The sequence below is a fragment of the Balaenoptera acutorostrata genome, chromosome 16 (genome assembly GCF_949987535.1).
Source record: "Balaenoptera acutorostrata chromosome 16, mBalAcu1.1, whole genome shotgun sequence".
NCBI classification, from domain to species: Eukaryota; Metazoa; Chordata; class Mammalia; order Artiodactyla; family Balaenopteridae; genus Balaenoptera; species Balaenoptera acutorostrata.
The window spans coordinates 60,510,695-60,538,065 of NC_080079.1; the positions used below are offsets into that span (position 1 = coordinate 60,510,695).

General features: G+C 47.1%; 1 protein-coding gene across 1 annotated transcript in view; it reads left to right on the forward strand.

Moving 5' to 3' along the window:
* The window catches only part of DUSP29 (dual specificity phosphatase 29), a 35,101-nt gene extending 9,185 nt beyond the window's left edge, over positions 1 to 25,916 (forward strand). Inside the window, exons 2-4 of the mRNA XM_007166564.1 lie at positions 2,065 to 2,299; positions 16,060 to 16,280; positions 25,302 to 25,916. Of these exons, the coding sequence (XP_007166626.1) occupies positions 2,100 to 2,299; positions 16,060 to 16,280; positions 25,302 to 25,546 (666 nt within the window). The 5' untranslated portion in view covers positions 2,065 to 2,099 and the 3' untranslated portion in view covers positions 25,547 to 25,916. The remainder of the gene's footprint in view (positions 1 to 2,064; positions 2,300 to 16,059; positions 16,281 to 25,301) is intronic.
* Positions 25,917 to 27,371: the final 1,455 nt, after the last annotated feature.

Consider the following 27,371-nt stretch of genomic DNA (forward strand, 5'->3'; position numbering starts at 1 on the left):
GTGATCCTTTAATTCACCTACTGTGAACTTGGGAGAATCAAATTTCTCAGAGCAGTGGTTTCAGCCTTTTCCTGTTCTTTTTAAAAAAATTTAACGGACAATTTCAAACACAAAGAGGAACAGAATGACCTTGCAGCCATCATCCTTGGCAAATCCTGCCTCATCACACCTCCACCTATACCCCTCTCCCCGACACAATATATTATTGTATTTTCCAATAGTATTATTTCTGAAGCAAATCCCAGACATTATATCATTTCATCTGTGAACACTTCACTACGTATTTCCAAAAGATAAGGCCCTGAGGTATAACTTAACTGTCTTCTGAATCTTCTGCAAATTTTTTGCTAGATCTAGACTCTGAGGACTCTGATCAAAGGTCCAGGTCTTCCTTTGGCGAGGCTCCTTTCGTGGTAGCGGTGGTGTGTTCCTCCATCAGAAGGCCCGTAACGTCTGACGTCTCTTATGCTGCCAGCAGTCAGTGCTCAGTGCCTACATCCATTAGCTCATCGGGTGTTGTAAAATGGTGCTTCCTTCCTTCTTTATTGAAGTTCTTCTATAAAAGAAAATTTCCCTCATCTACCCAGTAGTACAGTTTGCAGCCGAAAGGAATGACAAATGCTAGATTCTTTTCTTTTACTGGCCTGTCTTCATAATGAGCTGGCTCTCTAGCATCTTCCAAAAGTGAATATTTGAGTATCATTATGATTTAAATGTTTGATGTGTTTCTACTAACTGCAGTTATTTTTATTATTCATGCTCAAATTGTTCCATTTTTGATAAGTGGGAGCCTCTTCAAGATGTGTTCTGGGTCTTTTCGATAGGATCCTAATGGTCTTTGAAGCTACTGGGGTTTTTTTACATTCTTCAAGTCCCTGGCCTGGCCCTCCTTACGCTGCATCCTCCACCCCAACACCTGCCCTCCGGGCAATTATTTTTTTTCTCAGAAGACTAAGACCATGTGTTATAAGCATCCTCAATTTACAGTTTTCCTTATCTCCAAAATGGAGATAATCATGGTGCCTATTTCTTAGGGTTGTTAAGAAGATTAAATGAGTTAATAATTGCAAAGCACTTTGAACAGTGCCTAGCACACAGTAAGTGCTACATAAGTATTTGTTACATAAATGGGTAACATTCCCTCCCCATCACTCACCTGCACTCACGTTTCTCAGTCACTCCACCCTTTCCCCCTTCCCTCCAGTCTCCCAGCACGATGAGTATAACCTCCCTTCCCAGGCTGCCTGAGTGTATCGGTCACTCAGCTCACAGAACACATGGTGCCCAATTCCACAATGAACTCATTTCTTTGGGGACAATGGAAACTCTTCACCCATATTCCACCCACAGAGCCTGACAAGCTCTGCAAATACACGGTCCAATCTGCAGACACAGCTTTCTAGCTTGGAACGTCTCTTCCAAACCCCTGGTAAGCTAGCACAACTGCCAGCCTCCTCGTGTGAGAGCAGCCAGCGTTGACTTCAGCTTCCTAACAAGTTGACAAAACCTCACGCAGCCAAGTTTCCTTCCACCCCAAGACTTCCGAAGCCCCGGAATGTGCGTGGCTGCCCAGACCACACAGGCTCTGGATTTCCAGGTGTGCCCTTTCCACTGCATGACAGCTCTCTGCAGACGCTGAATACCGCAGGCCTGGAATGGCAGGGACCTCCTGGGCCTTCTTATTCAGGTTCAAAATGGCCTGAGCCAGCAGACTCCGGTCACATAAAGGAAAGAGTAGGCACCAAAAAAGGGGTTAAATCTAAAAGAAAGGTGGCAAAGGGCAGGCAGCCTGCAGGGATTTCTTAGACCTGAAGCCTGTTTGTGTCTGCAGCGAATGCCCACGTCAGAGGGCGCCCAGCATGCTTGCTTTGCAGGAGACTGGAATCTTGGGGAAGTGTTGTTTGACTGCCATCATGGCCTTCCCGATTGACCTCTGTGGCCTGGGAAGAGGAAGCAGGATGCCTGCCAAATCTTCAGATCCGCTTATACCCTCCTCTTTTTTGTGAAGCCCATTCCCTACCTCTGTCCCTGCTAACCCCAATCCTGACCCTCTTTCACGACCAGCTGCAGAAAGGAAAGAAAATCCCTTGGCTCCAAAAATGACATCCAGAGAACCGAAGACAAGCCTCAAGAATGCTTACCCGTCCGCCAAGAAGCTGCTGCCAAAGGTGGAGGAGGAGGGGGAGGCTGAGGATTACTGGACCCCCGGAGCCTTCGAGCTGGAGCGTCTCTTCTGGAAGGGCGGTCCCCAGTACACGCATGTCAACGAGGTCTGGCCCAAGCTCTACATCGGCGATGAGTAAGTGGCGAGGCCCAACCTCCCCTTTGGTAGCCAGCCCTCCCCAGGGCACAGCCCTCGCCGCCTTCCTGCCATGAGCTCTTGCTTTTTAGGTTGGTTCTGAGAGAACTCTATTAGTTAGGGCTGGGTTTATTTTCCTATCACAGAAAACTCAGAAAAGGGGCTTAAGCAAGATAGAGATTGGTTTCTCTCTCACATAAAAGAAGTGCAGAGGAAGGCGAGCTGGGGCTGGCATAGTGACTCCAGGGTCACCAGGGGCTCAGGCTCCCAGGCTTGGGCTCTACCATCCCCAGGGTGTGGTTTCTTCCTTCAGGGTTGCTTCAAGGTCTGACACTGCTAGCAGGGCTCCTGCCATCGACTGTAGGATCCAGACCACTGGAAAGCTGAAGGCAACGAAGAGGAAAAGGACAGCTTCCCGAAGGGAAGTCCCACCCAAGACTTCCCCTGCCCTTAGCTGCAAGGGAAGCTGGGAAATGTAGTCTTTTATTTTAGATGGGGATAAGACCAGCAAGAATAAAGTCAGTTCTCAGGTGGGTGGCGTAAGAGCACATCACCATATGTGTCAGGAAGCATGGTAGACCTAGCAAAGTTGAGGTCACTGTCCCCTCCTCTAGATTTTTATAGTCACCATTCCCCACTCTTCAGTTAGGAAGTGCCTACTGTAAATAATAATAATAATAATATTTATCCTTTATTGAATACTATGTGCCAGGCACTGTGCTAAGCATCTTGCATGCATGACCTCACTTTATTTTCACTACAGCCCAATGAGAGGTCATCTAATTACTCCCATTTTAAAGACAAGGAAACTGAGGCACAGAGCAGTTAAGTAACTGGCCCAGGGTCCACAGCTCAGTAAGTGGCTGAGAGCTGGGATTCAAATGCAGTTTTGCCTAACCCAGAAGCTTTCATCCTGACTAGCACTCCTGCTCCTCCCTCCATCCCCCAGGATTCCAGCTCATGGTTCATCTCTCTGAGATGGTGCAGGACCACTGCATGTGTGATTTTTAATAAACACTTTGCTGCTTAAAAACCGAGAGATAACTGTCTAGTCACGGGAAATCCAGGCGCAGAACCCCTTTTCTTTTTTTTTCTTAATATTTTTAAATGGAAAAAGTTACAAAAATTATATGCCCTTTTACACTAAATTAAACTAAATAGAGGGTTATAAAAACCAACTGCATAATCTCCCTTTGTCCTCTCTTAACTCTGCCCTGAGTAACCAGTATTAAGCCACTTTATATATGTTATTGCAAACATAAGGAAATATATGCATACATTTAAAGGGTTTTTATTTCTTTTAAATAATTTTTAGCAGAAAAAAGGAATTATACTCTTCTGTACTTTCAATATTCCTTAGTATAGCTGTACCGTAATTTATCCAATCATTTCTCAGTTGTGAACATTGGGGAACCTGGGTTCCCCTAAATAGGGACTCTATTGTTTACTTTTTAAAAAGCAATAGCGTTATTGATATAACTTGCATTCCATAAAATTCACCCTTTTAAAGTGTACAGTTCAGTGGTTTTATTATATTCACAGAGTTGTACAACCACCATCTAATTTCAAAGCATTTTCATCACCTCAAAAGGAAACCCTGAACCCATTAAGTAATCACTCTCAATTCCCCATATTCCCCCAGCCTTAGGCAGCCAACAATCTGCTCTGTTTCTATGTATTTACCTATCCTGGACATTTCATATAAATGGAATAATAATAAATGTCCTATTGTGACTGGCTTCTTACACTTAGCATACTGTTTTCAAGGTTCATCCAAGCTGTAGTGTGTATCAGTGTTTTATTCTTTTTTATTGCCAAATAATCTCTGTACTATTTTTGCAACCTTTCTGTAAGTCTAAAATTAGTTCAAAATAAAAAAGGCATGCATACACTTTGACCTCAAATATCGCTTTCAGAAATGTGACTTACAGAAATAAGAGTACCAATACACAAGGAAATATGTACAACAATGTTTATCATTGTTTGAAGTAGCAAAAAAGGGGGGGAATCTGAATCTCTTATCTTTTAATAATAAAACATTACATAAACGTAGTAACTATATTGTTTTCCTATTTTAAAAGTAATGTAAACTCATTGTATAAATATAGACCTCTTAGCTTCCCTATTTGTAATAGGTTAACAAGAGAACCTTCCTCATAGGGTTGTATGGATTGAGATAATACATGTCAAATATTAGTGCAGTGCCTAGTACACAGTAAGCACTCAAAAAGTTTAGCTATAGGGCTTCCCTGGTGGCGTAGTGGTTGAGAATCTGCCTGCCAACGCAGGGGACACGGGTTCGAGCCCTGGTCTGGATAGATCCCACATGCCGCGGAGCAACTAGGACCGTGAGCCACAACTACTGAGCCTGCGCGTCTGGAGCCTCTGCTCCGCAACAAGAGAGGCCGCGATAGTGAGAGGCCCGCGCACAGCGATAAAGAGTGGCCCCCGCTTGCTGCAACTAGAGAAGGCCCTCGCACAGAAACTAAGACCCAACACAGCCAAAAATAAATAAATTAATTAGTTAATTAAAAAAAAAGTTTAGCTATAATAATAAAATAGTGATTAATGTAAGGAAGAAAACTTTTAAATATCTCAAAACAATCACCCAAGTCCATCATGCCAAGCCACGCCTACTAAGACTGCAGTAAATTTCCTCCTACACTTTCTACATGATACATTTGGTTTTAAATTCTTTTTATATAGTTGCGACAATATTGATTATTCATTTTATCTTGTCTCTTTTCCACATAGCATCATTCATAAACTTTTCCCTTATTATATACTTCTCATATATTTCATTATAATATAATAGTAACTATAATTATATATGTATTGTATCAGATGGATAGAAGATCATTTATTTAGCCACTTTCCCTACTATTGGACATATCAGTCACTTTCACATTCTCACTTTTATAAATAATGCTGCAGTGGACATCTCTATGCATAAACTTATTTTTAATATTTAGGATTATTTCCTGAGACATGACCCTACAAATGGTATAAATAGGGGAAGGAGGATTAAGATTTAAAGATTTACACTGTCTCTGTGTCTTCCTCTGTGCTGTTCCCTTTGCCTAAAATGCCCTTCCCTTCACCCCATCTCCGTGTCCAGATTCTATGCATTCTTCAAAGTCCACTCAAGTCACTTCTGCCATGAAGTTATCTTTCCCAATCCCCATGGTGAGAAGTAAGTTTTTTCTCTCTATGTAGTAATTACATACTACATTTACCTTTCCTACAGCTTATAATAGTAACAATAGCCAAATTATATTGGATTCTTACCATGTGCCGTGCCCTGTGCTAGGCATCATTGAAACCCCCCAACAACTCTATGAAGGAGGTACCATTCTCTCTCCCATTTAAAAAATGAGCAAACCAAGGCTCATGGAGTTCATCCATTTAGTCAGTCAGTATTTACTGGGCACCTTGCTAGGAGCTTTGGGGAATACAAAGAGGAAACTGAGGCTCAGAGAAATTAAGTGACCAGCCCAAGGGTACACCACCAGGCAGTGGCAGTATATATTCTCAAACCAGGATCAAGAAAATGTGGTCAGTCAGATAAAGAAGACATTTTCCAGTTGAGGAGAAGAGATGTGTAGAAATGTAACAGGGAACAAAAAGAGAAATAGGTAGTGGGTTGGAAGGAGCATGGGGTTTGAGTCTTGGCTCTGCCATTTACCAGTGTGTGATTTTGGACAAGTTATTTTACCTCTCTTCCTCTTCTATGGCAACAGTAACAAGGCTTATCTCACAGGTGAAGATTAAATGAATTAAAACAAGTGAAGTGCTAGAGTAGTAGCTGCCACATAGTAAATGCTCAGTAAGTGCTTGGTATTATGGATCTGAGAAAGCATCACAGGAGAGGTGAATTCTAAGCTTGGCTTTGGAAGATGGATAGGATTTCAACAGAATTCTAGGCAGAGGGAACAGGGTGAGAAAAGGCATGGAGGTGCGAACAAACAGGGCGATTCATCTGGAACATTGGGGATGAATGCAGTAGAGACTGTGCTCCCAGAGGGTCTGAGATTAAGCCAAGTTTGACTACTGTGTGATCAGCTTAGACTTAGCTGTGCTGTGATGACAGGTATCCCCAACATCTTGTTGGCCTACCAGACAGTGGTTTACTTCTCCCTCGTGTGACATGTCCATGGTCTCTCCACTCGACTCCAAGACTCAGGACTCAGCCCCTCTCTGGGATATTGTCAGGCTCCCGGCAGAGAGAAAAGAGAGACATGGCAAACCACAGACTGACTCGGAAGTGACACAAGACACTGATGCCCACATTTCACTGGCCAAAGCAAGTCCATGCCAAAGCCTCATGACAATGGGGCAGGAAAGTGTAACCCACCCCTCCGGATGGGCAGCAAACACTCTAAACAGTAACACACAATGTACCATAGCCCAGTCGTCTCCAGGTGCAGAGGCTTTGGGTAGGTCCTTTCACCTTTCTGGGCCTCTAAAGATGGTTACTGAGAGGATTCAAAGAAATAATGGAATGTGAAAGCATTTTGTAAATTATGAAGTAACAGACAAATGCAAATGTTGTTATTATTGCTACTTAGTGAGAAAGAAACCTGGGAAGGTAGGTCAGGGCCAAGGGACTTTATTCAGGAAGCCACTGAGTGTCTGAGCAGGACACAAATGGCCTAGTGTAATAGAGTGACAGACAGTAGGGTTTGATGCAATAAGATATGCTTACTTCCTTGACATCTGACCATAAGTTTGCTTCCTTCAACCAAGGGAATGTCTCTGCCCTTTCGATTCAATCCAGCTCTGCCTAATTGAGTCCCCAAACAAACACACACACGCACAGTCTAGGCAGGCTCCACAGTCAGTGTGTGTGACCTGCGTGCACAGCCCAGGAGAGGACCAAGGTCAGCACCCACCTGACCTTGTCCCCATCTCTGCTCAGGGTCCCTCCTTGACACCCACTTAACAAGGTTAATGAGACTCACAGATGCTGACTGAGAAAGAAGTTAATTCCACCGTCAAGGTAACCACACCAAGGTTACAGCCCGGCTGAAAGCAGGCACAGCTGCCTGTGTTTCTCCGTCTCTTTGTAGGTATTGCCAAGAGCAGTGAAACGCTCAGAGTTGGCTCCTCATGCACGAAGCCTCACTTTTAATTTGATATTTGCATTTAGGTTGAGTTTTTCCGTTCCCTAAAAACGCCTAAGATTCTTAAAAGCCAAGGATCTGAAAGTTAAGGTGGTTAGGATGCAGGAGTGAGAATGGGTGTCCTGAGGCAGCCAGAGCCACCGGCTGCTTCTGAAGTCTAGACCAACGATGCCTGGGACCTGCTGGGCACCAGACTGACCCCCAAGAACCAGCTCACTCTTTCCCCACTCCCCTCACCTCAAGCACAGAATGGCTGGGCATCTGCTCTAGAGCCACAAGGTCTGGGTCAAATACTGGTTCCCATGTGGCCTCGGGCAAGTCACTCAAGCTTTCTGAGCTTCAATTTCTTCACCTAGAAGATGTGGATTCAATGGGTTAATACAGCTGATTCTCAGCACAGTTCCTGGCACACCCACTGTGTGTGAACTATTAGAGATCGGGCAGCTTCTGGAAATCCAACTCACAGTGTGAGACGAAGGTAAAGAACAGTCACTACACTTTGCCACTCAGCGTCCCTCTGCTAAGGGCAGCCCTGGGACAGAAAACACCCCTGGTCGAATTTCTCCCAGGAGATGCTGTCATGAACCCAAGTCCAGGTTGGAAGGAGGGAAGTCCCTCTTAATGGGCCTTCTCCAGCCTACTCCCTCCACAGATGCTGTCCCGGCCTTCCAGGGACCCGGGTGGCCTAAGGCCTGAGGGGGCAGTACCACATCAAAGCCCTACACGCCTGTGGGTTTCAGAACGCCTAAAGCATTTTCTCAATCTCAGCTTATCCCAAGGGGATCACCAAATGGGATGCCTGGTGACTCCACGTGTCTGTTGCTTACCAGCCTGAGGAGAGCAGAGATGTCCCCCCCATCCTCCCACCCACTCCACCATCACCCCAGCCTGGCGAGAAGAGGCCACCGACGGGAGAGGGATGTGGCTGGTATGGAATGTGCTGGGTCAGCGGTGGGGGTCAGTCCAGGCCAGGCAGCCAACTTTTGGATGGCCTCGTGCGGAAGTCTTCCTCGCTCAAGGGCTCAAGGCACAGGCACCCTCTCCCACTCATTTCCCACAACTTGGTAGGGGGCCTGAATCTGCAAGTGGGAACCTTACGGACAGTGTGGAGTAGAGCAAAAGCCCTCCAGCAGGATATGGGGCAGAGAGTTCAAGCCTCCAGCGTGGGTGGCCATTCCATGCGGCCTTTGGCAAAACATCGTATTGTTCTGGGACTCAGTTTCTGTATTTGTAAAATAAAGGGATGATTTCCAAGGTCCCTTCCAGCTCTAAAGTAAAATTCTTTAAGAAATGTCTTATTAAATAAATTAGGCTTTATTAGGCTCAAGCACGTACTTGTTTTATTACTTTTAAGTCGTACAAATTAGATTCAAATTAGGTTAACCAAGGGTTGCCCTCCAGAGAGCCAGGGACCGGCATTGATGATGAGATAAGAATAATTCATCACCTCTTATCAATCAGCAGTCCCTAAGTGGGCGCTTCAGAAGTGCTTGAGGATGCTTGAAAGCACTAAATTTCTGTAATTTAAATATTCTCACTTAAATCTCATTCACATCTTCCATTTTCTGAGCAAATTCTTTTTTCTTTCTGTCTTGTTTCTCCCCAGTAGTCAGCAGGAGGGGAAATATCCTGGCTACCATCAAAGAGATTGTAAAGTCCCAGGCAGGACAGGCTCCCCAGAGTAAGGCTTGGCTGCAACAGGATAATTGAGAAATCTCTCTTCCCTCTCACGATAGAGGCAGCCCTATAAGCCAACACCAAGGCTCTGTGAAGCTGTTCTGCTTCTGCTTGAATGGTGGGAGCCCTATTTTTATTATAACTACAGGCGCCTCCAAGGTCTGGCTTTTGGGGTCATCGACAGCCAGCAGCCCCTCCCTATAAAGCCTGACTCTTCAAATGCCTGTGCCAGCTCCACCCAGCCTGAGCTCACTTGCCAGGGGTCTCTCCAGCTCACCCTTTCTGCTTTTCTGCTCCCAACCAGACCAACAGCCTCTGAAGCCAGTGGCAGCTCTGGGGCTGGCCTGTAGCCGAAGAGGCTGGAGAGTGAGGTGAAGGCAAATCAATGGCTGAGACGGTCCTCAGCTCAAGAGAGGACCTCTCACTGGTGCACCTGGACAGCTGCAATCTCTCCCCCCAAAAAAGAAAGAACTAATTCAGCCTTGAGGCACCAAGTAGAGCTAAAACTTGACCTGCTTCTCCAGGGTGGGCAGCAAAAACACAGCCAAGGTTGACAATTTAACATGCTGAATGTCACCTGAAAGAACTAGAAAACCTAGACTCTGAGCTGCGAGGTACCGAAGGCGACTAAGGTACAACTGGGCACCAGTCATGAGCAAGGTGCCCAGGGTGAGACGCGGTGGCCCTGGCCCGGCTGGGCCTTCTCATGCTGGGTGACAGCTTTTCACCCAGCGATGTCAACCATTTCCTTTCATGGTTAGCCAAATGCCTAGTCTAGTGATTAATACAACACCATTTCTTGAAACCAGGCTTCCCATGCATTGTCTTTCCCCTCTTAGCCTCCATCCTTGGAGGTCTAGAGCCTAGGGGGGTGGGGAAGATGATGGAGAGATCTCTAAGGACTTAAAAACACCGAGACCACCTTACGTCTTTGCAACAGTCTCTCCTGAGAACTAAGGATAGAACATCAATAAAAGTCATGGTATATATTTACCCACTAAGTGAATATATGTTATGTTCATTACTGAAAATTTACAAAGCGCAGACAAAAAGAATATTAAAATTCCCTATGATTCCGTTACCCAGAGATAACCACTGATAACATTTTGTCGTGCATCTTCCTATTGTTTGCCCCCCCACCCCGGAATTTATCTTTTAACCTTTTAAAGAAACTTGAATATCGCATCACTCAACTTTACAAGAATCTTGTAAGGAAAGTACTGCCCATGTAATTGGTTCTATTTAACAAATAAAGAAAACTGAGGGTCCCAGAGGGTCACTGTTTTGGTTCATGCAGCGGGTCAAGCTTACAAACTACACCTGTGAGCCCTGTGTTTTCTGCAGAGCCTCACAGCCAAACAGCTTCATCATCAGCAAGTAACAAGAACACCCAAAAAACCAGACAGCTAGTGAATTTCGCTTTCATATCAGGTGAATTGAGGGAGATCAAAAGCTAGAAATGTGCCTGCTGTTTTAAAATTCATTTGCAAGGAGTAGGTGTGGTCAAGACTCCAGAGAAGGAGAAGGTCACCATCAGGGTCACGCCCACGAGCTGACGTGCCACCACAAGTGTCACACGCATCAGAATAAATAAGGTGCCAGATTACAGGATGTGGGCCGTGGGCGAACAGGAGTCCATGATTAGGTGCGGGAACTCAGTGGGCCCTCACAGACGTGAGGGTACGGAGAACTGCCCAAGCTTTCGTGGACTTTCGTCAATGCCCAGTGCAGAATCCTGGCAACACGGGAGCATCTGGTTCCCCACTGCAAGGCAGCTGGTGGATGGCTTGTACAGACGCGTACTTGCATGTCCCTCGTCCTCTCTGTGAGAGCACACAACTGTGGGAAATGGACTTCCGGACAGGGGCTGAGGTATGTAGGCTGGGAATCAGGAGGGCCCCCAAGGGGTCTGAAAAAGTGGAATGCCAAGAGCTCTGCCCAGGGAGACTGCTCTTACTTGCCACTCCTCAACGTGGAGGGTATGCTGGTTAAAGCAAGTTTCCTGGAGGAACTCTGAGGGGCTGGAAGGAGGCTGGACCAGGCTGGAGAAGGAGGAAGGGAGGGAAGGTCTCTGAGGAAGAAAGTCCCTTCCTTGGCCCTCCAACCCAGATTCAGAATCCAGAGCGAGGCCAGAGGTTCACGGGCAGGGAGAAGAGCTAAAGAGATCTGGGTCAAAAACAGGGATGTGACAACGTTCTTCAAAAGTAAAACCGTACAAGTCCAACAAACGTGGGAGAAAATGTTCAGCCTCATTGCTAAAATAAATTAATGAAAATGAGACATATTTTTTTGGTGTATGAAATTAGCAATGAACAAAAATCGGAATGTTAATTTGAGCAAACTTTCTGGAAGATAATTTAGTAACAAGTATCAACTGTGTTTAAAATGCTCATGTCCATTGACCCAGCAATTCCACTTCAAAAAAATCTCTCCTAAGGACACAGAGATGTGCCCAAAGAAACACAGCAAGTTGTTTGTTTACAGTGTTTCTTATTGTAACACCCATCACTCTCTCTCCAGGAGAGAGACAGACGAGAGAGACGAGAGAGAGAGAACACAAATGTCCAAAGCTAGGAGCTTGATGAGGTAAAATTGAGATTTACCTATGGAATGAAATAGTATGCAGCTATTGAAGGCTGTATGTTGACCTAACAAGATGTTTACAGGGACTTCCCTGGTGGCACAGTGGTTAAGAATCCACCTGCCAGGGCTTCCCTGGTGGTGCAGTGGTTAAGAATCCACCTGCCAATGCAGGGGTCACGGGTTCGAGCCCTGGTCCGAGAAGACCTCACATGCCGCGGAGCAACTAAGCCCGTGCGCCACAACTACTGAGCCTGCGCTCTAGACCCCATGAGCCACAACTACTGAGCCCACGTGCCACAACTACTGAAGCCCGCGCGCCTAGAGCCTCTGCTCCGCAACAAGAGAAGTCTCTGCTCGCCGCAGCTAGAGAAAGCCCACACGCAGCAACGAAGACCCAACACAGCCAAAAATAAATAAATAAAATAAAATAAAAAATGCTTCAAAAAAAAAAGTTTACAATATATCACCATGCAAAGTTTTGGAAACTGTATATATAGTATTGTAACCCCCACCCCAACCTTTATGTAAAATATACAAATCTATTCATGGAAAAACAACTGGAAGATCTTTTTTTTTTTTAACATCTTTATTGGAGTATAACTGCTTTACAATGGTGTGTTAGTTTCTCCTTACAACTGGAAGATCTTATATGAAAAGGCAAATAGTCTTTATCTCTAGGGAGTAGAAATACAGGTGTTTTTTTTTTGTGTGGGAGGGAATATGTTTTCCACATTCTGCATAGAACATGTGTTATTTTTGTAATTAGATGACATATTATTTTTATTTTTTTAATATCTTTATTGGAGTGTAATTGCTTTACATTGTTGTGTTAGTTTCTGCTGTATCACAAAGTGAATCAGCTATACATATACACATATCCCCATATCTCCTCCCTCTTGCATCTCCCTCCCACCCTCCCTATCCCACCCCTCTAGGTGGCCACAAAGCACCGAGCTGATTTCCCCGTGCTATGCAGCTGCTTTCCACTAGCTATCTATTTTACATTTGGTAGTGTATATATGTCCATGCCACTGTCTCACTTCGTCCCAGCTTCCCCTTCCCACCCTGTGTCCTCAATAGATTACTTACACCTAGGATTTTTCTTAAACAACCAGAAACTGTTGTTTAGGCTCCTGAATCACCTAAATCCTAGAAGTAACTTCTTAACCCTGTTTTTCTTCTGAGCTTTTCTCCTTCAGCAGAGGCACATTTCTTAGTCTTTCCCACATATCTGAGCAGGTGGCCCTGAACGTTAAGAAAATTAAACAACGCAGCACCAGGCGGCACCCTCCGACCCCACCCCACTCCCAGTGATAGATGAGCTAGGTGTCTGCGCCAACTGGGGATCTGCCTCCAAAACAGCCACTGTCTACTGAGAGTCACTCTGTGTATTTGCAAATCCCCATCCTGCTGCGGATACCACCCAGAGCCCTCAACTGGACTCTAAGTAAACCAAGCTGGGGGAAATCTCCAGAGGGGTGTGTGAGGACACCACCTCCCCTTCCGGGCCCAGGTAGCCACAGAGCCCGAAAACCTGCATTGGGCCTCAGGATACCCACCAGGTCTAATCCTCCACATGAGCCCCTTTCTCTCCCTCAGACACAGTCAAAACCAGCTCTGGTGGGGCGGCGCGCTGAATGTAGAGGTGTCACGCGATGAGTCTTGTTGCGTATCTACCCTGATCCTTGACCCCCAAAGCAGCAAAGTGCAAACTGTTACTGCCATTTGATTATGTTGAAACCCAGCTGCGGAACCCAGCGAGACCAGTCTTTACAGTGGGTAGGAACTTCCTGTCAAGGACAGTTAATTTTAATTTTTCCACTGAGCTCAACCTCAAAGTAAGGTTGATTGCTACTCAGTAAGATGGACTGCATTAGTGGAGGCTTTAATTGAGCGCAGATCTATGTCCCCAAAGCATAATGTTTGTTGTATACATACTTTGGGATGAGGAGAAAAATGAAAAACAGACCTTTCTGAGGAAAAATTGAAAGCAGAATGGGTTTCGTAGTCAGGATGGCAGCCCTAAAAGCCAGCTGCGGGGCTTGGTGGAACTCCCCATCTCCCCACGCCTCAGTTCCCATGGGCTGTTTGCACATGTTTCTAAAAGCTCAATGCCTGTGTTCAGGTCTCCCTCTCCCAAACACTGGACTCCACTGTGGTTCCTCTCATGACCAATAAAAAGCCCCAGGAAACCAGCGATACATGAGGGGCCCTTGGCCAAGGGACCGTGCCTTGTGTTTCTAATGCATGGAGTCTCCCCGCCCAGGGTGTTGATCCATGTTGGCATCCAATATGCTCACTTCTGCCCACGTCCTTTTACCAGTGGCCTTGAGATGAGTCCTCAGCTGGAGCGCATTGCCACTTTTAGCCTCTTACTGTTATAGTTCCAGACCGTTGTCACCTCTTCCCTGAGCTGTAGAACTGGGCTTTGTGCTGTTGAGGGAGATGTCATCTCGAAGCTCAGATGGGATCACCCTCCTCAAACACCATCAAAAGCTCTCCTTGACCCCCAAATGCAGATCCTGACATCCAAGCACTCCATGGTCACATCCCACACTCCCTCTCCAGACCTTTCTCATCTCTCCTCTCATATGCTATGCTCTGGCCAAACCAGTCCCCTCCTCCCTGCCCCCATTCCCAATCCATCAGCAAGTCTGCTGTGACTTAGTCCAACCACTTTCCTCTCTTGGCTGTATAACCATGACAGCCTCCAACAGAGCTCCCGCTTCTATTTTTTGTTCCTCTCCAACCCATCTCCATGCATCAGCCAGACTGATCTTTAAAAAAGTAAACAATGCTCAGCCCTTCCTTAAACTCCTCTGTGGCATGTGGCATACCACATTACTTAGAGTAAAATCCAAACTCTTCCCTATGGTCTACAGGGCCCACCGTGAACCAGCCCCCCTTTTCAGCTTCCCCTTGTACCACTACCACCCTTGCTATTACAACCACACTAGTCTCCCTTCTGTTCTTAGCATTTGCTGTTGCCTCTGCCTGGATGAAACACTTTCCCTCCAACTCTTCCTCTGCCTATGCCCTTATCACCCCTCAGTCTTAGCTTAAATGCCACCTCCCCGCAGGGGCCTTCCCTGACTACCTTACCAAAAACAGGACCACAGTCACTCTACACAGCTCTTACTGCTATCTGAAATTATTTATCCACTTATTTGCTTTCCCCATCAGAATCTAAGCTTCCCGAGGGACCTTGACTAACCTGCTTATTGCTGCATCATCAGTACCCAGGACAGTGCTTGGCACACAATAGATTCTAAATCATTAAATTTAGGAAAAATGATTGGTTACAGGAAATAATAAACATTTCCTGAAAGGCCTTCATTATCTCCAGCCTCCGTCCCGTAGGTTGTGCTATTTCTTTGGCTTGGGCGTGCCCTTGCCTCCCTCTTCCCCTCCATCACCAAGTGTTGACACTTGTAGTAAGGCAGGCTCAAAGCCCTCTCTCCAATAAAGTATCCCCTGGCCCTTCTAGGCCGAAATAACTCCCGCTTCCTTTGCCCCATGTTCTAAGGTCACCTACTTTAACATGACCTTTACTCTTTGTTCCTGGAAATTCTTGGCTTCAAGAACTTCCTAAAATCGATTCCAATAACAGACTGCTCAAACAGCTCTCCTCTTCAGAACAGTGCTTTGCCCAAGTAGACAATGATTCACTTATCAAAGCAAAGGTTTTGCACTGTGTTCACCAATCTCTTGAACATCAAGATTAAGAATTTTGCCAGATCCCAATCAAACCCTCACACTGAATGACCCATCTTATTTTTTTTTTCAAGTTTTTGTTTTTGTTTTTTTGGGGGGAGGGCACAACACAGGGCTTGCGGGATCTTAGGTCCTCCGCGCAGGGATCGAACCCATGCCCCCTGCAGTGGAAGGGTGGAGTCCTAACTACTGGACCGTCAGGGAATTCCCTGAATGACCCATCTTAAACCATTCATTCAAGCCCCAACCTCCAAACACTGTAAACATCCAGAGGGTTCAGAGGAGGGGCCCGCTTTAAAGGGTCTCCCCAAGGCTCTATGAAGGTGGCCCTCTCCCTTACATTCAGTTTTGCCTGATGAACAGGTTATTCTGATGGCCTTAGAGGGGATCTGGCAGCTGACAGTCCACTCCCGTGGACCACTGGAGTCTCCAGCACCAAGCTTTTCTGTATTTGAATGAAATACAGAAAATGAAAGAATAGGGCACAGCGGCCCAGGGGTCAGTAAGAGCAGGGCTTGGACTAGGGAAGTCCTTCATTTCAACGGCTAGGCCTTATTTTGGAAGCTGGAATCGAGAGCAGAAACCCGTGGGCTGCCCCCGACTTTCCCCCAGGTCCAGGCCAAGGCTCCGCACAGCCGACCAGCCTCTCTCCCTCGCACCCAGGGCGACGGCGCTGGACCGCTACAGGCTGCAGAAGGCAGGTTTCACGCACGTGCTGAACGCGGCCCACGGCAGCTGGAACGTAGACACCGGGCCCGACTACTACCGCGACATGGCCATCGAGTACCACGGCGTCGAGGCCGATGACCTGCCCACCTTCGACCTCAGCGTCTTCTTCTACCCAGCGGCCGCTTTCATTGATGCTGCGCTCCGCTACGATCACAGTAAGAGACCTTCGGCCCGCACACGGCCCCGCCCCCAGCCCTTGGCCACCTCAAGGCCCCGCCCCAGTCCTAGGCCCCACCCCCAGCCTGAGGCCCCGCCCCTCAGCCTGGTGGGAAGGGGCATCTGCACCCTTTAAGTAAGTTCCCCTCGCAAATCCCGCCCTGCCAGGGTTGCTGGAAATGTCTGCTCCCCTGGAGGCTGCGAGCACCACTGAGCTTGCTGCTGCTGGGGTTTGGCCCTTGGTTGCCGCTATGGGAAATCAGAATCAGGAGGGCTCAGAGGAGAGGCCTTTGGCCTGAATCTGTCTTCCCTAAGGCACAGCAGCCATCTTTTGAACGCCAGGGGTGGTTGGGAGCCCTCAAAGGTGGGACGCTGCCAAGGTGCTAATTGTGCCTGGGTCCAGACCAGACTAATAGCCAAGGGCCTCGATGCTCGAAAACCCTCAGGGAGCTGACTTGAGTGGGAATCTAGGGGAGACTTCAGATTCTCCTGCCAGCCAACCAAGTTCATACCTGCCTCCCTCATCCTCCCACCCTAGTCATATTCAGTCTAGTGAACCCTCCTGTAGAAAGCTGACAACCTATTCTTTCTAAGTGGCAAAACTATATTTGAGAATCTGAGTTTTGCACTCATGATGTCCAAGTTTCCCAAAGTTAATTAGCCGTCTTTTAAATCACAGCGCTAGTCCTTGTACCCAAAATGCAGTTTTCGCGGCCCTAATCCAGGTAGTCTACGAGGCTATTCTGGAGAGAAGGGCACAGTGTAGGTATGCATCTGGCTGAGCCAGTATGCCGTGATTACTGCAGGATGTATCTCAGTGACTTTCCACAGAGGCCAGAGGGACTTCAACTCCCTGATCTGTGCTCTGACTTCAGCCCCATGTGTCACACCCTTTTATGGGGCCATCACATAATTCAAGGTATACAGTTACTAAAGGCCTTTCTTACCACAAGTGGTTGGGATTACAAGGCTCAGTGACTGACCAACTGGCCTGTTTCAGGAACTGCAACCTGCAGCTGGCCAGAGTTTGTCTTTATTTTGGCTCAGAAGGCTATGACAGAGGGAAGGAAAAAAAAAAAAAAAAACGCCACAGAGCTGAAGTTCTTGTCTTAGGGGATGCCTCATTTCAAAGTCATCCTTTTTATGAGTCTATTTATGGACCATCTTTTGTGTTAGGCACATTCTGGGTTTCCAAGCAGGATCAAAAAAGCAACCGGACTCTGACTCATCACCATAAGGTGAAATTCGCCTCACAGTATTTGAAGTTAACTGAAAACATATTTGACATGAAAAAACAAAAAGCTACCACCACACGATCCTTCCGATTCTGTTTAATGTGCTCAACTTGCCGTTACTATATCTTCAACCATCCCCTTAATGGAAGGGGCCTGGAAGGCTTTGGAGAAGACAAGGCTGCATTCAAATTCACGCTGCACAACAATGTGATTTCTAAGCCTTGATTTCTCCATCCGGTGATGAAAATATTTACCTTGAAAGGTTATAATGAGGATCAGCAGTAACCCACAAAAAGCACTTAGCCTAGAACCTGGTGCGCAGCAGGCTGTCAGATGTGTTTGATAAAGAGAGGTCTCGCACCACGAAGCACATAACCACACCAGCACGTGCACATCATCATAATAAAGTTTCCAAACCCCAGAGGGGGTAAAAAAAAAAAAGGAAAAAAAGACATTCCAACTTTGAACTACAGTGGTATGATACACGCATAGGACAGCCTGCCGGGGTCCTGGCATGCCATTTTAGAGTCTGCCCCCACTGCCGGATTAGGAAAGAATGGGCTTTGGGGTCATATGTTTAGGCCTGGGCAGATCTCAGAGCATCGATGTGGAGATGTCAGGCTGGTGTGGATTGTGACAGGTAGACCGGGTGGTCGAAAGCACCTAGCCGAGAAAGGGTCAAGAGGGAAAAGCATATCCACAGGTCAGAGGACATGCAGGGAGTGTGGGCCTAGACCAGCTGGCTAGGGATGGGGAGCAGGACAGGACCCTGTTGCCAGTGGGAGGCCAGACTCCCTTCTCTGTGCCCTTTGTATTTGCATATCTAAAGACTTCCTCAAGCTGAGGGCTCAAACCCCAACCCTTCAGGACCAGGCAGACGCCATAGATGAATGACGCTGGCTGCGTGTGGCCATGGGGTGAGGGGAGAGGGTGATTGTGGCTGAGCTGAGAGCCCCATATCCCCTGCAAAGGGGACAGCTGCTACTCAGTCCCAGCCAATGATTGTCTTGTGAGAATCAGTGCCAATGTGGCGGATCTGACTTTTCAGGAAAAGTCTCCAATCTGGATTTTAACGTAAAATTGCTCAAATTTTAAGTGTTGGCAACAAATTGAAAATCTCTTAAAACGCGGCACAGCCCAAACAAAAGAAACCCAATGGCTGTCAGTTTGTAACCTGTGCCCTGAGTAGTCAGAGTAACAAAATAAAAAGCTCGTCAGCATTGTCAGAGACTCCATACGTGGAGATGGCGTGTGCTCAGCCTCTATGGCACAGGCAGTAGGCAGCCTGGAAGGGTCTAGTCACGCCCTGGAGAACCACGGGACACTCCTGTAGCATTTTAGGAGCCAGACGCACTCGTATGTTTCTTATTATACTCTTGATGTAAGAGGTGTTGATGGACAGTCTGGCCAAAAGGCAAAGACATGTCTTTTTCCTCTGTCTTTCCTGTTCTTCCTTGGCTAGTTTCAGCTTAGTGTATACCGTTTCCCACCACTGCTCCTCACAGCCAGTCTCGTTCCCTCTTTTTGAAAAGCATCCCTTGTGGTGCTGCAGAGCTGTACGGGTGGTCTGTAATCAGCCACGTGGGGCCCACCCCTGTGTCTGCTCTACCCTGATCTGACCCTTCCGAAAGAACTCACCAGGCAACCTCAGACACTCTTGAAAAATCTTAGAGATAATCTAGTCCAGTGTTCTGCCCTGAGAGCTGGGGAAACAGAGACCCAGAGAAGCCAACTGATGTGCTGAGGGTCACAGAGTTAATCAGGGACCAGCGGGCATCGCTTCTGTCACTCAGGCCTCACGGAAGAGTCCTTTGTCCTTATTTTGAGCATCTGGTGACTTTGCTGTATAAGAGGTCACCCAATATCATGGAAGGTGAGACATTCCAGCTGGTTATAGGATCTAAAACAACTGAACTTGTCATTCTTCGTCAGAAAAAGAAGTACGGACAACATGCTGCCACGGGAGCCCCATTTGGACTGCCTTCACTGCTCCTGGCACAGCACCCTCAGAGCTGAGTTACTGTGGTTTTAATTTAATGAAATCTTCTTAGAAATCCCAGGGCGGATACCATGAGGCTCTAAAGATCAGATTTTAGTATCACCACTCTCCTTTTATTCTTTCTTTTTCTTGAACAAACAGTCCACAGGCTGCTTTGGAAGCCATCTTACAATCTATTATGGATACGGTAGGTTTGAAGAAATAAATGAAGTCTGTGTTTGAGCAAGAGGCTGTTTCTCCGATGCTTCTGAGCTTTAATCAGACCAGATTTTCAGGGTATTTTAAGGGTATCCTGACCCACTGCAGCACATACAAGCCTGTCCCCTGGCAGTTCTAAAACATGCCATGCATCCTTTTTCTGAGGACTTCCACGTGTGCAGAACTATTTTGGGAGGAGTAGGAACTCTGCTTTTGCAGGTTCCAAGGTAGTGAGTGGGAGACAAAGGGCCTCCTCCACAAGCCAAGGAAGTTGGGGGGTGGTTGGTGATAACAGGCTTAGCCTATACGTCTGATTTGAGTGACAGAGGCCCACCTTCTGGTTGCCAGTGAAAACGTGCCATTAGGTAAACAGTAGAGGTTCTGGATTTGGCTTTTCTTCCTAAGATTGTGGGAATTCACCTTTTGGTGAAGGCCAAAGGAGAAATATTTAATTGAAACCATCATTTTTCAAACATAAATTGTGGCCTATCAGTGGGTTGTAAAATCAATTTAGTGGCTTTGACTAGGATTTCTTAAAAAAAAAACAAAAATTGAAAAGATTAGGAAAGAGTAGAAGACATCAGCGTACACTGCATGTAATAAAAGCACAAATTATTTTGTGAAACTCTTGTCTGATACGCACATACCTGTGAAGCCCCTTTAACATCTAAGTCCTCTGTCTTCAGTGGCCTGGGCTTGAATCAAAGTCCTGCCACTTCCCAGCTGTGTGACTCAGACACATTGCTTCCCTGCACTTCAGCTACCTCCTCGATAAAACAGGGATACTAATTTCATCTACCTCATCAGGTTGTTCTGAGGACTGACTACAACGAACATATGAAGTGCTTGGAAGATATGGGGTAGGCTGAACCCATGTACTTGTTAGCTGTGAATTTTATGATTTGCACGGGGCGGGAGGGGGCTGTCACACAAAGAAGTGTGAAAGCCACTGACCTAGAAAATGCCAAGCCTGACAATGCTCCCTTCGGCTTCCTCTGGTGTGGGCCACGCTCACGCTGTGAACAGGCTGAATGCAGCCTTCCTTGCATGTCTCCCGAACTCTCCTGAGAGCAGTTTCTCACCATCCAATGCTGGGCCCCAAAGGGTGGTGCTTAGCAGAGCCACAGAGCAAAGAGGGAGCAGTGCCCTGAGACTCTGGGGACAGGTCCTCTACCCTAGGAGGCCCACCAAGCTCACACGGCTGACGGCATTAGTGCTGCTGTCCTGAAAGCAAAATTCAGCCGGGAGGAGCTTCTGCTGGAGCGGAGGACCCCCATCCCCTTCCCCCTCTCTCTCCCCTCCCCCTCCTCCCGCTTCACAGACTTCAGGCTCCCTAAAGACTTAATGAACTACAGCTTTCGTCTGTTTCAAGTCTTTAGTCATGACAGAAAGAATTACCCTTTTTGCCAGTGGAGGAAGAAACGCTTTAGTTATCAGCAGAGCTGGCAAGGGGCCAGGCAGCCTCTGGAACAGTCTGTGGGGATTAGAATACCAGAGGTAGACATTCCACTCCAGGAGGACAGTGATGTCCATGAGCTGGGCCAGCCGCCCCCAAACCCCACCCAGCACTGAAGAAGCCGCCCTGCTTCTCGCCCTCTGGCCTTTCTGGCCCAGGTGCACGGGGAAAAGGCGGCCACACTCTTGCAGCTCAGCGATGGGGATTGGAGGCCCGCATGCTTAGCCTGTGGAGATTCGTGGAAACGAATCGTGATAAAATGAACAGTTCTTTATGGGCGCCTTCTGTGTCAGCACTGTGTGTGTGGAAAGGCCACCAGCAGGGTCCTTGCCATAGGGCGGGGTGTGCAGGCCTCTCCAGCTGGGGTGGGTGGGGAAGGAGAATCCTGGGGCCTGGTATTGGGCCCACTTGCACGGCTCATGCTGCCGCGGTTGCTGACCATCACCGCTGTCCTGGGCTTGGTCCCATGAGGCAGGTGGGGAGTGGAGGTGAGAGGGACACGGGGAGCCACGTCCATTCAGAAGTGTTCTTTGCCAAGCCCTTCTCATCTCCTGCTGGTGTTCCATAAACCCAGTGATGTCCATGAGTGTCTCCTTGGTCATCCTTCCAGGCCTCAGGCAGAAGACTCAGGAACAGGGACAGCACTGGGGTCACACAGCTCAAGCTGCCCCAGCCACCCTGACCCCAGCAAAGGGATCCCAGAACCGCAGGAGAGGTCCGCCACTGGGATGGCAGTGGTGGCAGTGTGGGGGACAGCCAGAGACGCTCATCTCATTACTTCTTCTGTCCCCAGAGCACAGCAGCAAGTAGCCGCCACACGGTAGGGTCTCAATAACAAGTTGCTTTGAACTATTTGTAGAGGTGGCACCATCTTTCTGGGTGACCTCTAGCAGTCATTCCGCCTCGGCTGTTTCCCCACCTGTAAAGCAGGGATGAGGATAATGAAACCTTGATGGCTGTATTAAGGATGAAATGAGATAAAACATGTTGAGGTGCTTTGTGAGCTCTAGAGCGCCACCAAATGGAGGCCTGAAGGATGGAAAGCTGCTTCTCATGGTGATTTCTCATTCGGCCCAGCTGTTGCCATGATAGTGGTGGAGTTCTCATTCGGCCCAGCTGTTGCCATGATAGTGGCGGAAGGGAGCTTTTTTCTCGTGGAGGGCTTTCTCTAGTTGTGTAGTCGTGGCGAGCGGGAGCTACTCTTCGTTGTGGTGCACGGGCTTCTCATTGCGGCGGCTTCTCCTGTTGCGGAGCATGGGCTCTAGGCGCAAGGGCTTCAGTAGTTGTGGCTCACGGGCTCTAGAGCATGGGCTTAGTAGTTGTGGTGCACCGGCTTAGCTGCCCTGTGGTATGTGGGATCTTCCCAGACCGGGGCTCGAACCCGTGTCTCCTGCATTGACAGGGGGATTCTTAACCACTGGACCACCAGGGAAGTCCAGTGTGGAGATTCTTCTATATCTTCCAGTTCTCAACCTTTATGGTCTCAGATCCCTTTCACACTCCTAAAAATTATTGAAGGCCTCAAAGAGCATTTATGTAGGGTAGATCTATCAGTATCTACTCTATTAGAAATAAGAACTGAAAATTTTAAAAATATTTATTTATTTAAAACTAATAAAGTGAACCCATTGCATATTAACATATTTTTATGAAAAAAATTATATTTTCCAAAATAAAGTAGGGAGAAGCATGGCATTATTTTACATTTTTGAAAATCTCTTTGATGCTAGGCTTATGAGAATCCAGGTGGGTTTTTATATCTGCTTCTGCATTCAGTCTGTTGTGATATGGTGTCTTGGTGGAAGTATATGGAGAAAATCCAGCCTTACTCAGATATATAGCTGGAGAAGGAAGGGATATGTTAACAGCCTTTTCAGAAAACTGTGGATATTCCTCTTTGATACTACACCAAAACTTGACAAGTGATAGCGTCTTAAAGGTGAGTTGTGATGTGGAATCTGAAACCACATCTATAAACTTCGTACTCTGTTACATGAAAATCCATTGGTCTCTCTTGCATTTTGAATGGATTTTTTACCCACACATGATTTTGTAATATCTCACATTGGTTATGTGGAAAATCTTGTTCACTAAGTTATGCAGATCTTCCAAATGTTGACACTTTCACTGTACATTGTCAGAAGACACATTTGTTAATATGACTGCCGATCTTAACAGAAAAATCTTGAGTATTGCGAAACTGTCAATCTCACAGTAGATACAAGTTTTCCAAAATTCTAATTTTTGCTTGAAAGCTTGCATTTTATCACTGGCAACAGATACTCTCAATTGTTTTCTTTGATGTGAAAGGCTCACTTTGTTCACTTTCTAGAAAAAGTCTGCCAAATACCCAAGTTTGAATTACCATGGTTTTTCTGTCATTTACTCTTTTAAGTAAAAATGGTGTTTCACGAAACAGTGGCTAATTCAGCTTGCAACTCAATCTCCCATAAGCTTTTCCTTGAGATAACAATCGTACTTCGGTATGCAGCCAGAGTGCTTTATGTACACATCCCATTTCATCACACAGAATATTAAGAAGTGTAACCAAGGGCTGAAATTCGATAAAATTAATTTTTACTGCTTCATCAAAGATATTCTTAAGGGAAATTGGCTTGTTTTTTCCCCAAGAGTGCTTGGTGGTGAATGCAATGATTACTACTACAGTCCAGTGTCCCTGCCATAATTCACGCTAAGGCACCAGCAGTTCTTCCCACCACTGCCTTTGTACCATCAGTGCAAATGTCAAAACAGTGAAAGAGACAAACACCGCCATAGTACTATTTTGAAAATAATGTTAACTCCACAGATCTCCTCAGAGTACCCTTGGGAACCCCTAGGGTCTTGGCTTATGCTTAGAGAACCACTGATCTAGATGACAATTTGGTCACCTAAGTTTTAAGAATATTCATCCCCTGGTTATACCACATGACACAATAAAACTTTTAATTTTTTAAAAATCTGACCATGTGATTTTTACTCAATTGGCTTTGCTCACAGCTGATCTGAGGCTGCTGCCCCTTTTGACAGTTGAGGAAGTCGAGGTGCCACAGGCTGAGTGGCTTACCCCACACCCAGGTGGTTAGTAGCAGAACTGACTCTCTAACGCAGGACTGCAAGAGAGAAGGCCAGGGTTCTGCAGGCTCCCACGGCCACGTGAATGCTCACAGACTCCACGGCAAGCAGACTGCACCCGCTGTCTCGGTCCCTCAAAGGGCCCTTTGGGACTGTGGGTGCTCTCTCCTTATCCGAGGTCAAATGCAGCAGCACTGCAAATGGTGCAGAAAGCCTGCATTCCTCCACAATCCACCTGCAGCTGTGGATGGGATGAAATGCACCCCGTTTAAAGTGGATTATGGTTCATCCATACAGAGGAACTCTGTGCAGCCACAAGAAAAAATAACAAAGAGAGAACTCCTCAGAGACTGATATACAAAGGTCTCCAAGATATATTGTTAAATGGAAGAAGCAAGGTAGAGAAAAGTGTGTAAAGCTTGCTACCTTTTGGGCAAGAAAATAAGAGAAAAAATATATTTTTGCTACGTATATGCACAGATAATTCTCCAGAAGAAGAAATTGGTAATACTTGTTGCTTTGGGGAACTGAGGAGGTGGGTGGGAGGCTTTTCAATGCCATCATTTTATACCTTTTGAAATTTGAACCCTAGTGGCTGCCCTATTCAAAATAAGTAAGCATTAAGTAAATAAATAATATGAATATATTATAAATATAAATAAATTAAAAGTGAACGTTAAAAAAAACTCACAAGGCTCTCCCTTGGAGGTGCTTTGGCAGGTAGGAAGCATCAGTTTCAATCCCTCCTCTTCCTCACAGAGGCAACAATAATAACATCTGTGACTTACTGAACCTTTAATATGCACCAAGCAGTGTACCAAGTTGCTTTGCACCAATTGCCTTCACACCGACCCTAATGAAGAGGATACTGACAGTATCCCCATTGTACAAATGGGGAAGCTGGGGCTCCCAGCCACTCAGTAACCTGCCCAGGGTCCTACAATAGTGGGAGAGTCAGGATCTGAGCTGGCTCTGCGTGAGCCCCACACCTATGCCCCAACCTCCGGGCCACCCTGCTCCTACAATGGGGGTGTTTCCTCTCCCCACTCCATTGCAGATAAGATCCTGGTTCACTGCGCCATGGGCCGCAGCCGGTCGGCGACTCTCGTCCTGGCCTACCTGATGATCCACAGGAACATGACCCTGGTGGACGCCATCCAACAAGTGGCCAAGAACCGCTGTGTCCTACCCAACCGGGGCTTTCTGAAGCAGCTCCGGGAACTGGACCAGCAACTGGTGCAGCAGAGGCGACAGGCCCGGCACGGCGGGGACGGTGAGAAGGCTGGTGAGGAGGAGCTGTAAGGCCCCCTCACGGGGTGCGCAGGATACTCGGGAATGACGGGGGAAGGCTGAAAATAGCTCTGGCCTGTGACTTCCTTCGTCACAGAGAAGGGACGTGAAACCAAAGCTTGACTCCTTCCAAACAATCTTAAACTTCCCAGGGGCTGGTGAACAGAGCGGGTAATTCATAGCGGCCTCCGGTAGGAGGCCAGCACTTGGCTTCACAGCAAAATGGGGCAGACGGGCTTCCCAGCGGAACTGGCTACAAGTGAGCACGCACGCATGCGCCGTTTTTTTGTTTTTGTTTTTTTGGTAAGACGGATGCGGGAAAGGATTTAAAGATGTGTAGACATTGTGCTGTGATTAAATATTTGGCTTTGTCTGAAAGTCACATTCTTTAAAAAATAATTTAAAAATTTAACTTGATTTTCTAACCACAGAAAAGTGCCTGCGAGAGCTGTTGCAGGAGAGTTTGCACCGCTTGTTAGTGAGTCAGCTGTCCGGGGTGGGGGCTGGGCATGGGGAGGACGCGCGTTTCCTTACCGGTGGCTCCTGCATCTTCCTTTCGATGGAATCCCCAGGCTCAGGTCACCATCCACAGACGCTGCTCTCTGGAAGCGGCAGAGAGCAATTCATCTGGTAGGGGTAGGGAGTGGCGGTCCCCTGCACAGAAGCCCCCCGCTTTGGGCTCCCCTACCTTCCTCAAGGAGTCAGGGCTGTTCAGAATCTTAGCCAGAAGCGCCACTACCCAGAAAAATTCAACAAATTCTGGTAAATTTGAACAAGAGTTTGACTTTATAATTTTGGAAGGAGACAATCTTCGGGGGACCGGAACTTGGGGAAGCTTCTTTTGTTTTGATTCTAGTCAAAGCAACATGAGCTTGTTTTCAGCCCCGGCAGAAAGTATTTGCAAAGGTGTCTGCCCTGGAATGAGAGGACCAGGCAGCCGGGTGAGCTCAGGTGTGGAGATGCCCGCGCCCCTGAGAGCTAAGCCAGTCACCATGACCGCGTGGTTCTCATTCTTGAGGAGAAAACAGCAGCAGGCACCAAGCGGGGAGAGATGGCTTCTAGAACCAGAAACTGGAAACCAGACAGAACCCAGAGAGAGAGAGATGCTGATGGAGATGCCAGCAGTCCAGGACCAGAAATCAAAACTGCCTGATAAAGGCCTACGGGGAAAACAGGAAAAGGGGCCCACTAGGGGCTCAGCAGCTTTGTAAAGCCACCTGAGGGTCACCCTGTAACCTTAGGGCGGCTGCCCTGCTTTTGTGCCAGAGAGGAGGACCTGTGGCCTGCGCCCCTGTGGCTGGTAGGGCTTCCTGGGACTGCCTAGTATCTGCTCTGGGATGGTCACCTTGGCCCATAATGGGTCCTCATAATGACTCAGATTTGGGTGTAAGGGGAGCCATATACACAGGCTTTTGGGAAAGAGATGTAGACCAAAAGGGATTCTAGTGGCCCCTACCTAGAACTTCCCATCATAGGACCCCAATAGCCCCCTCTAAACTCAGTTATCTCCTAGGTCTGATCTATTACTTATCCAGAAAGAAAGAAATATTTCCATTTTAATAAAATGTTACTTTTATCCATCATAATGAAGTATTTACATTTAAATGAATCCGTATGTGGGAAGGACAGGTCCAGTGCTGGTGTTCCTTGGAGTGCTCTTTTGGTGTTCTCTCTCCACCTTCCCACACGTTCCCTCCTCTTTGTGGGGCTGTAAGTCCTGCTGAGGAAAGAAGAAGTTGGAGGTCTGGTCTCTTTAAGATGGGAGCCAGGGATAGGAGAAAGGAGGAACAGAAGTTTTTTGTTTTTTTAATAAATTTATTTATTTTCGGCTGCGTTG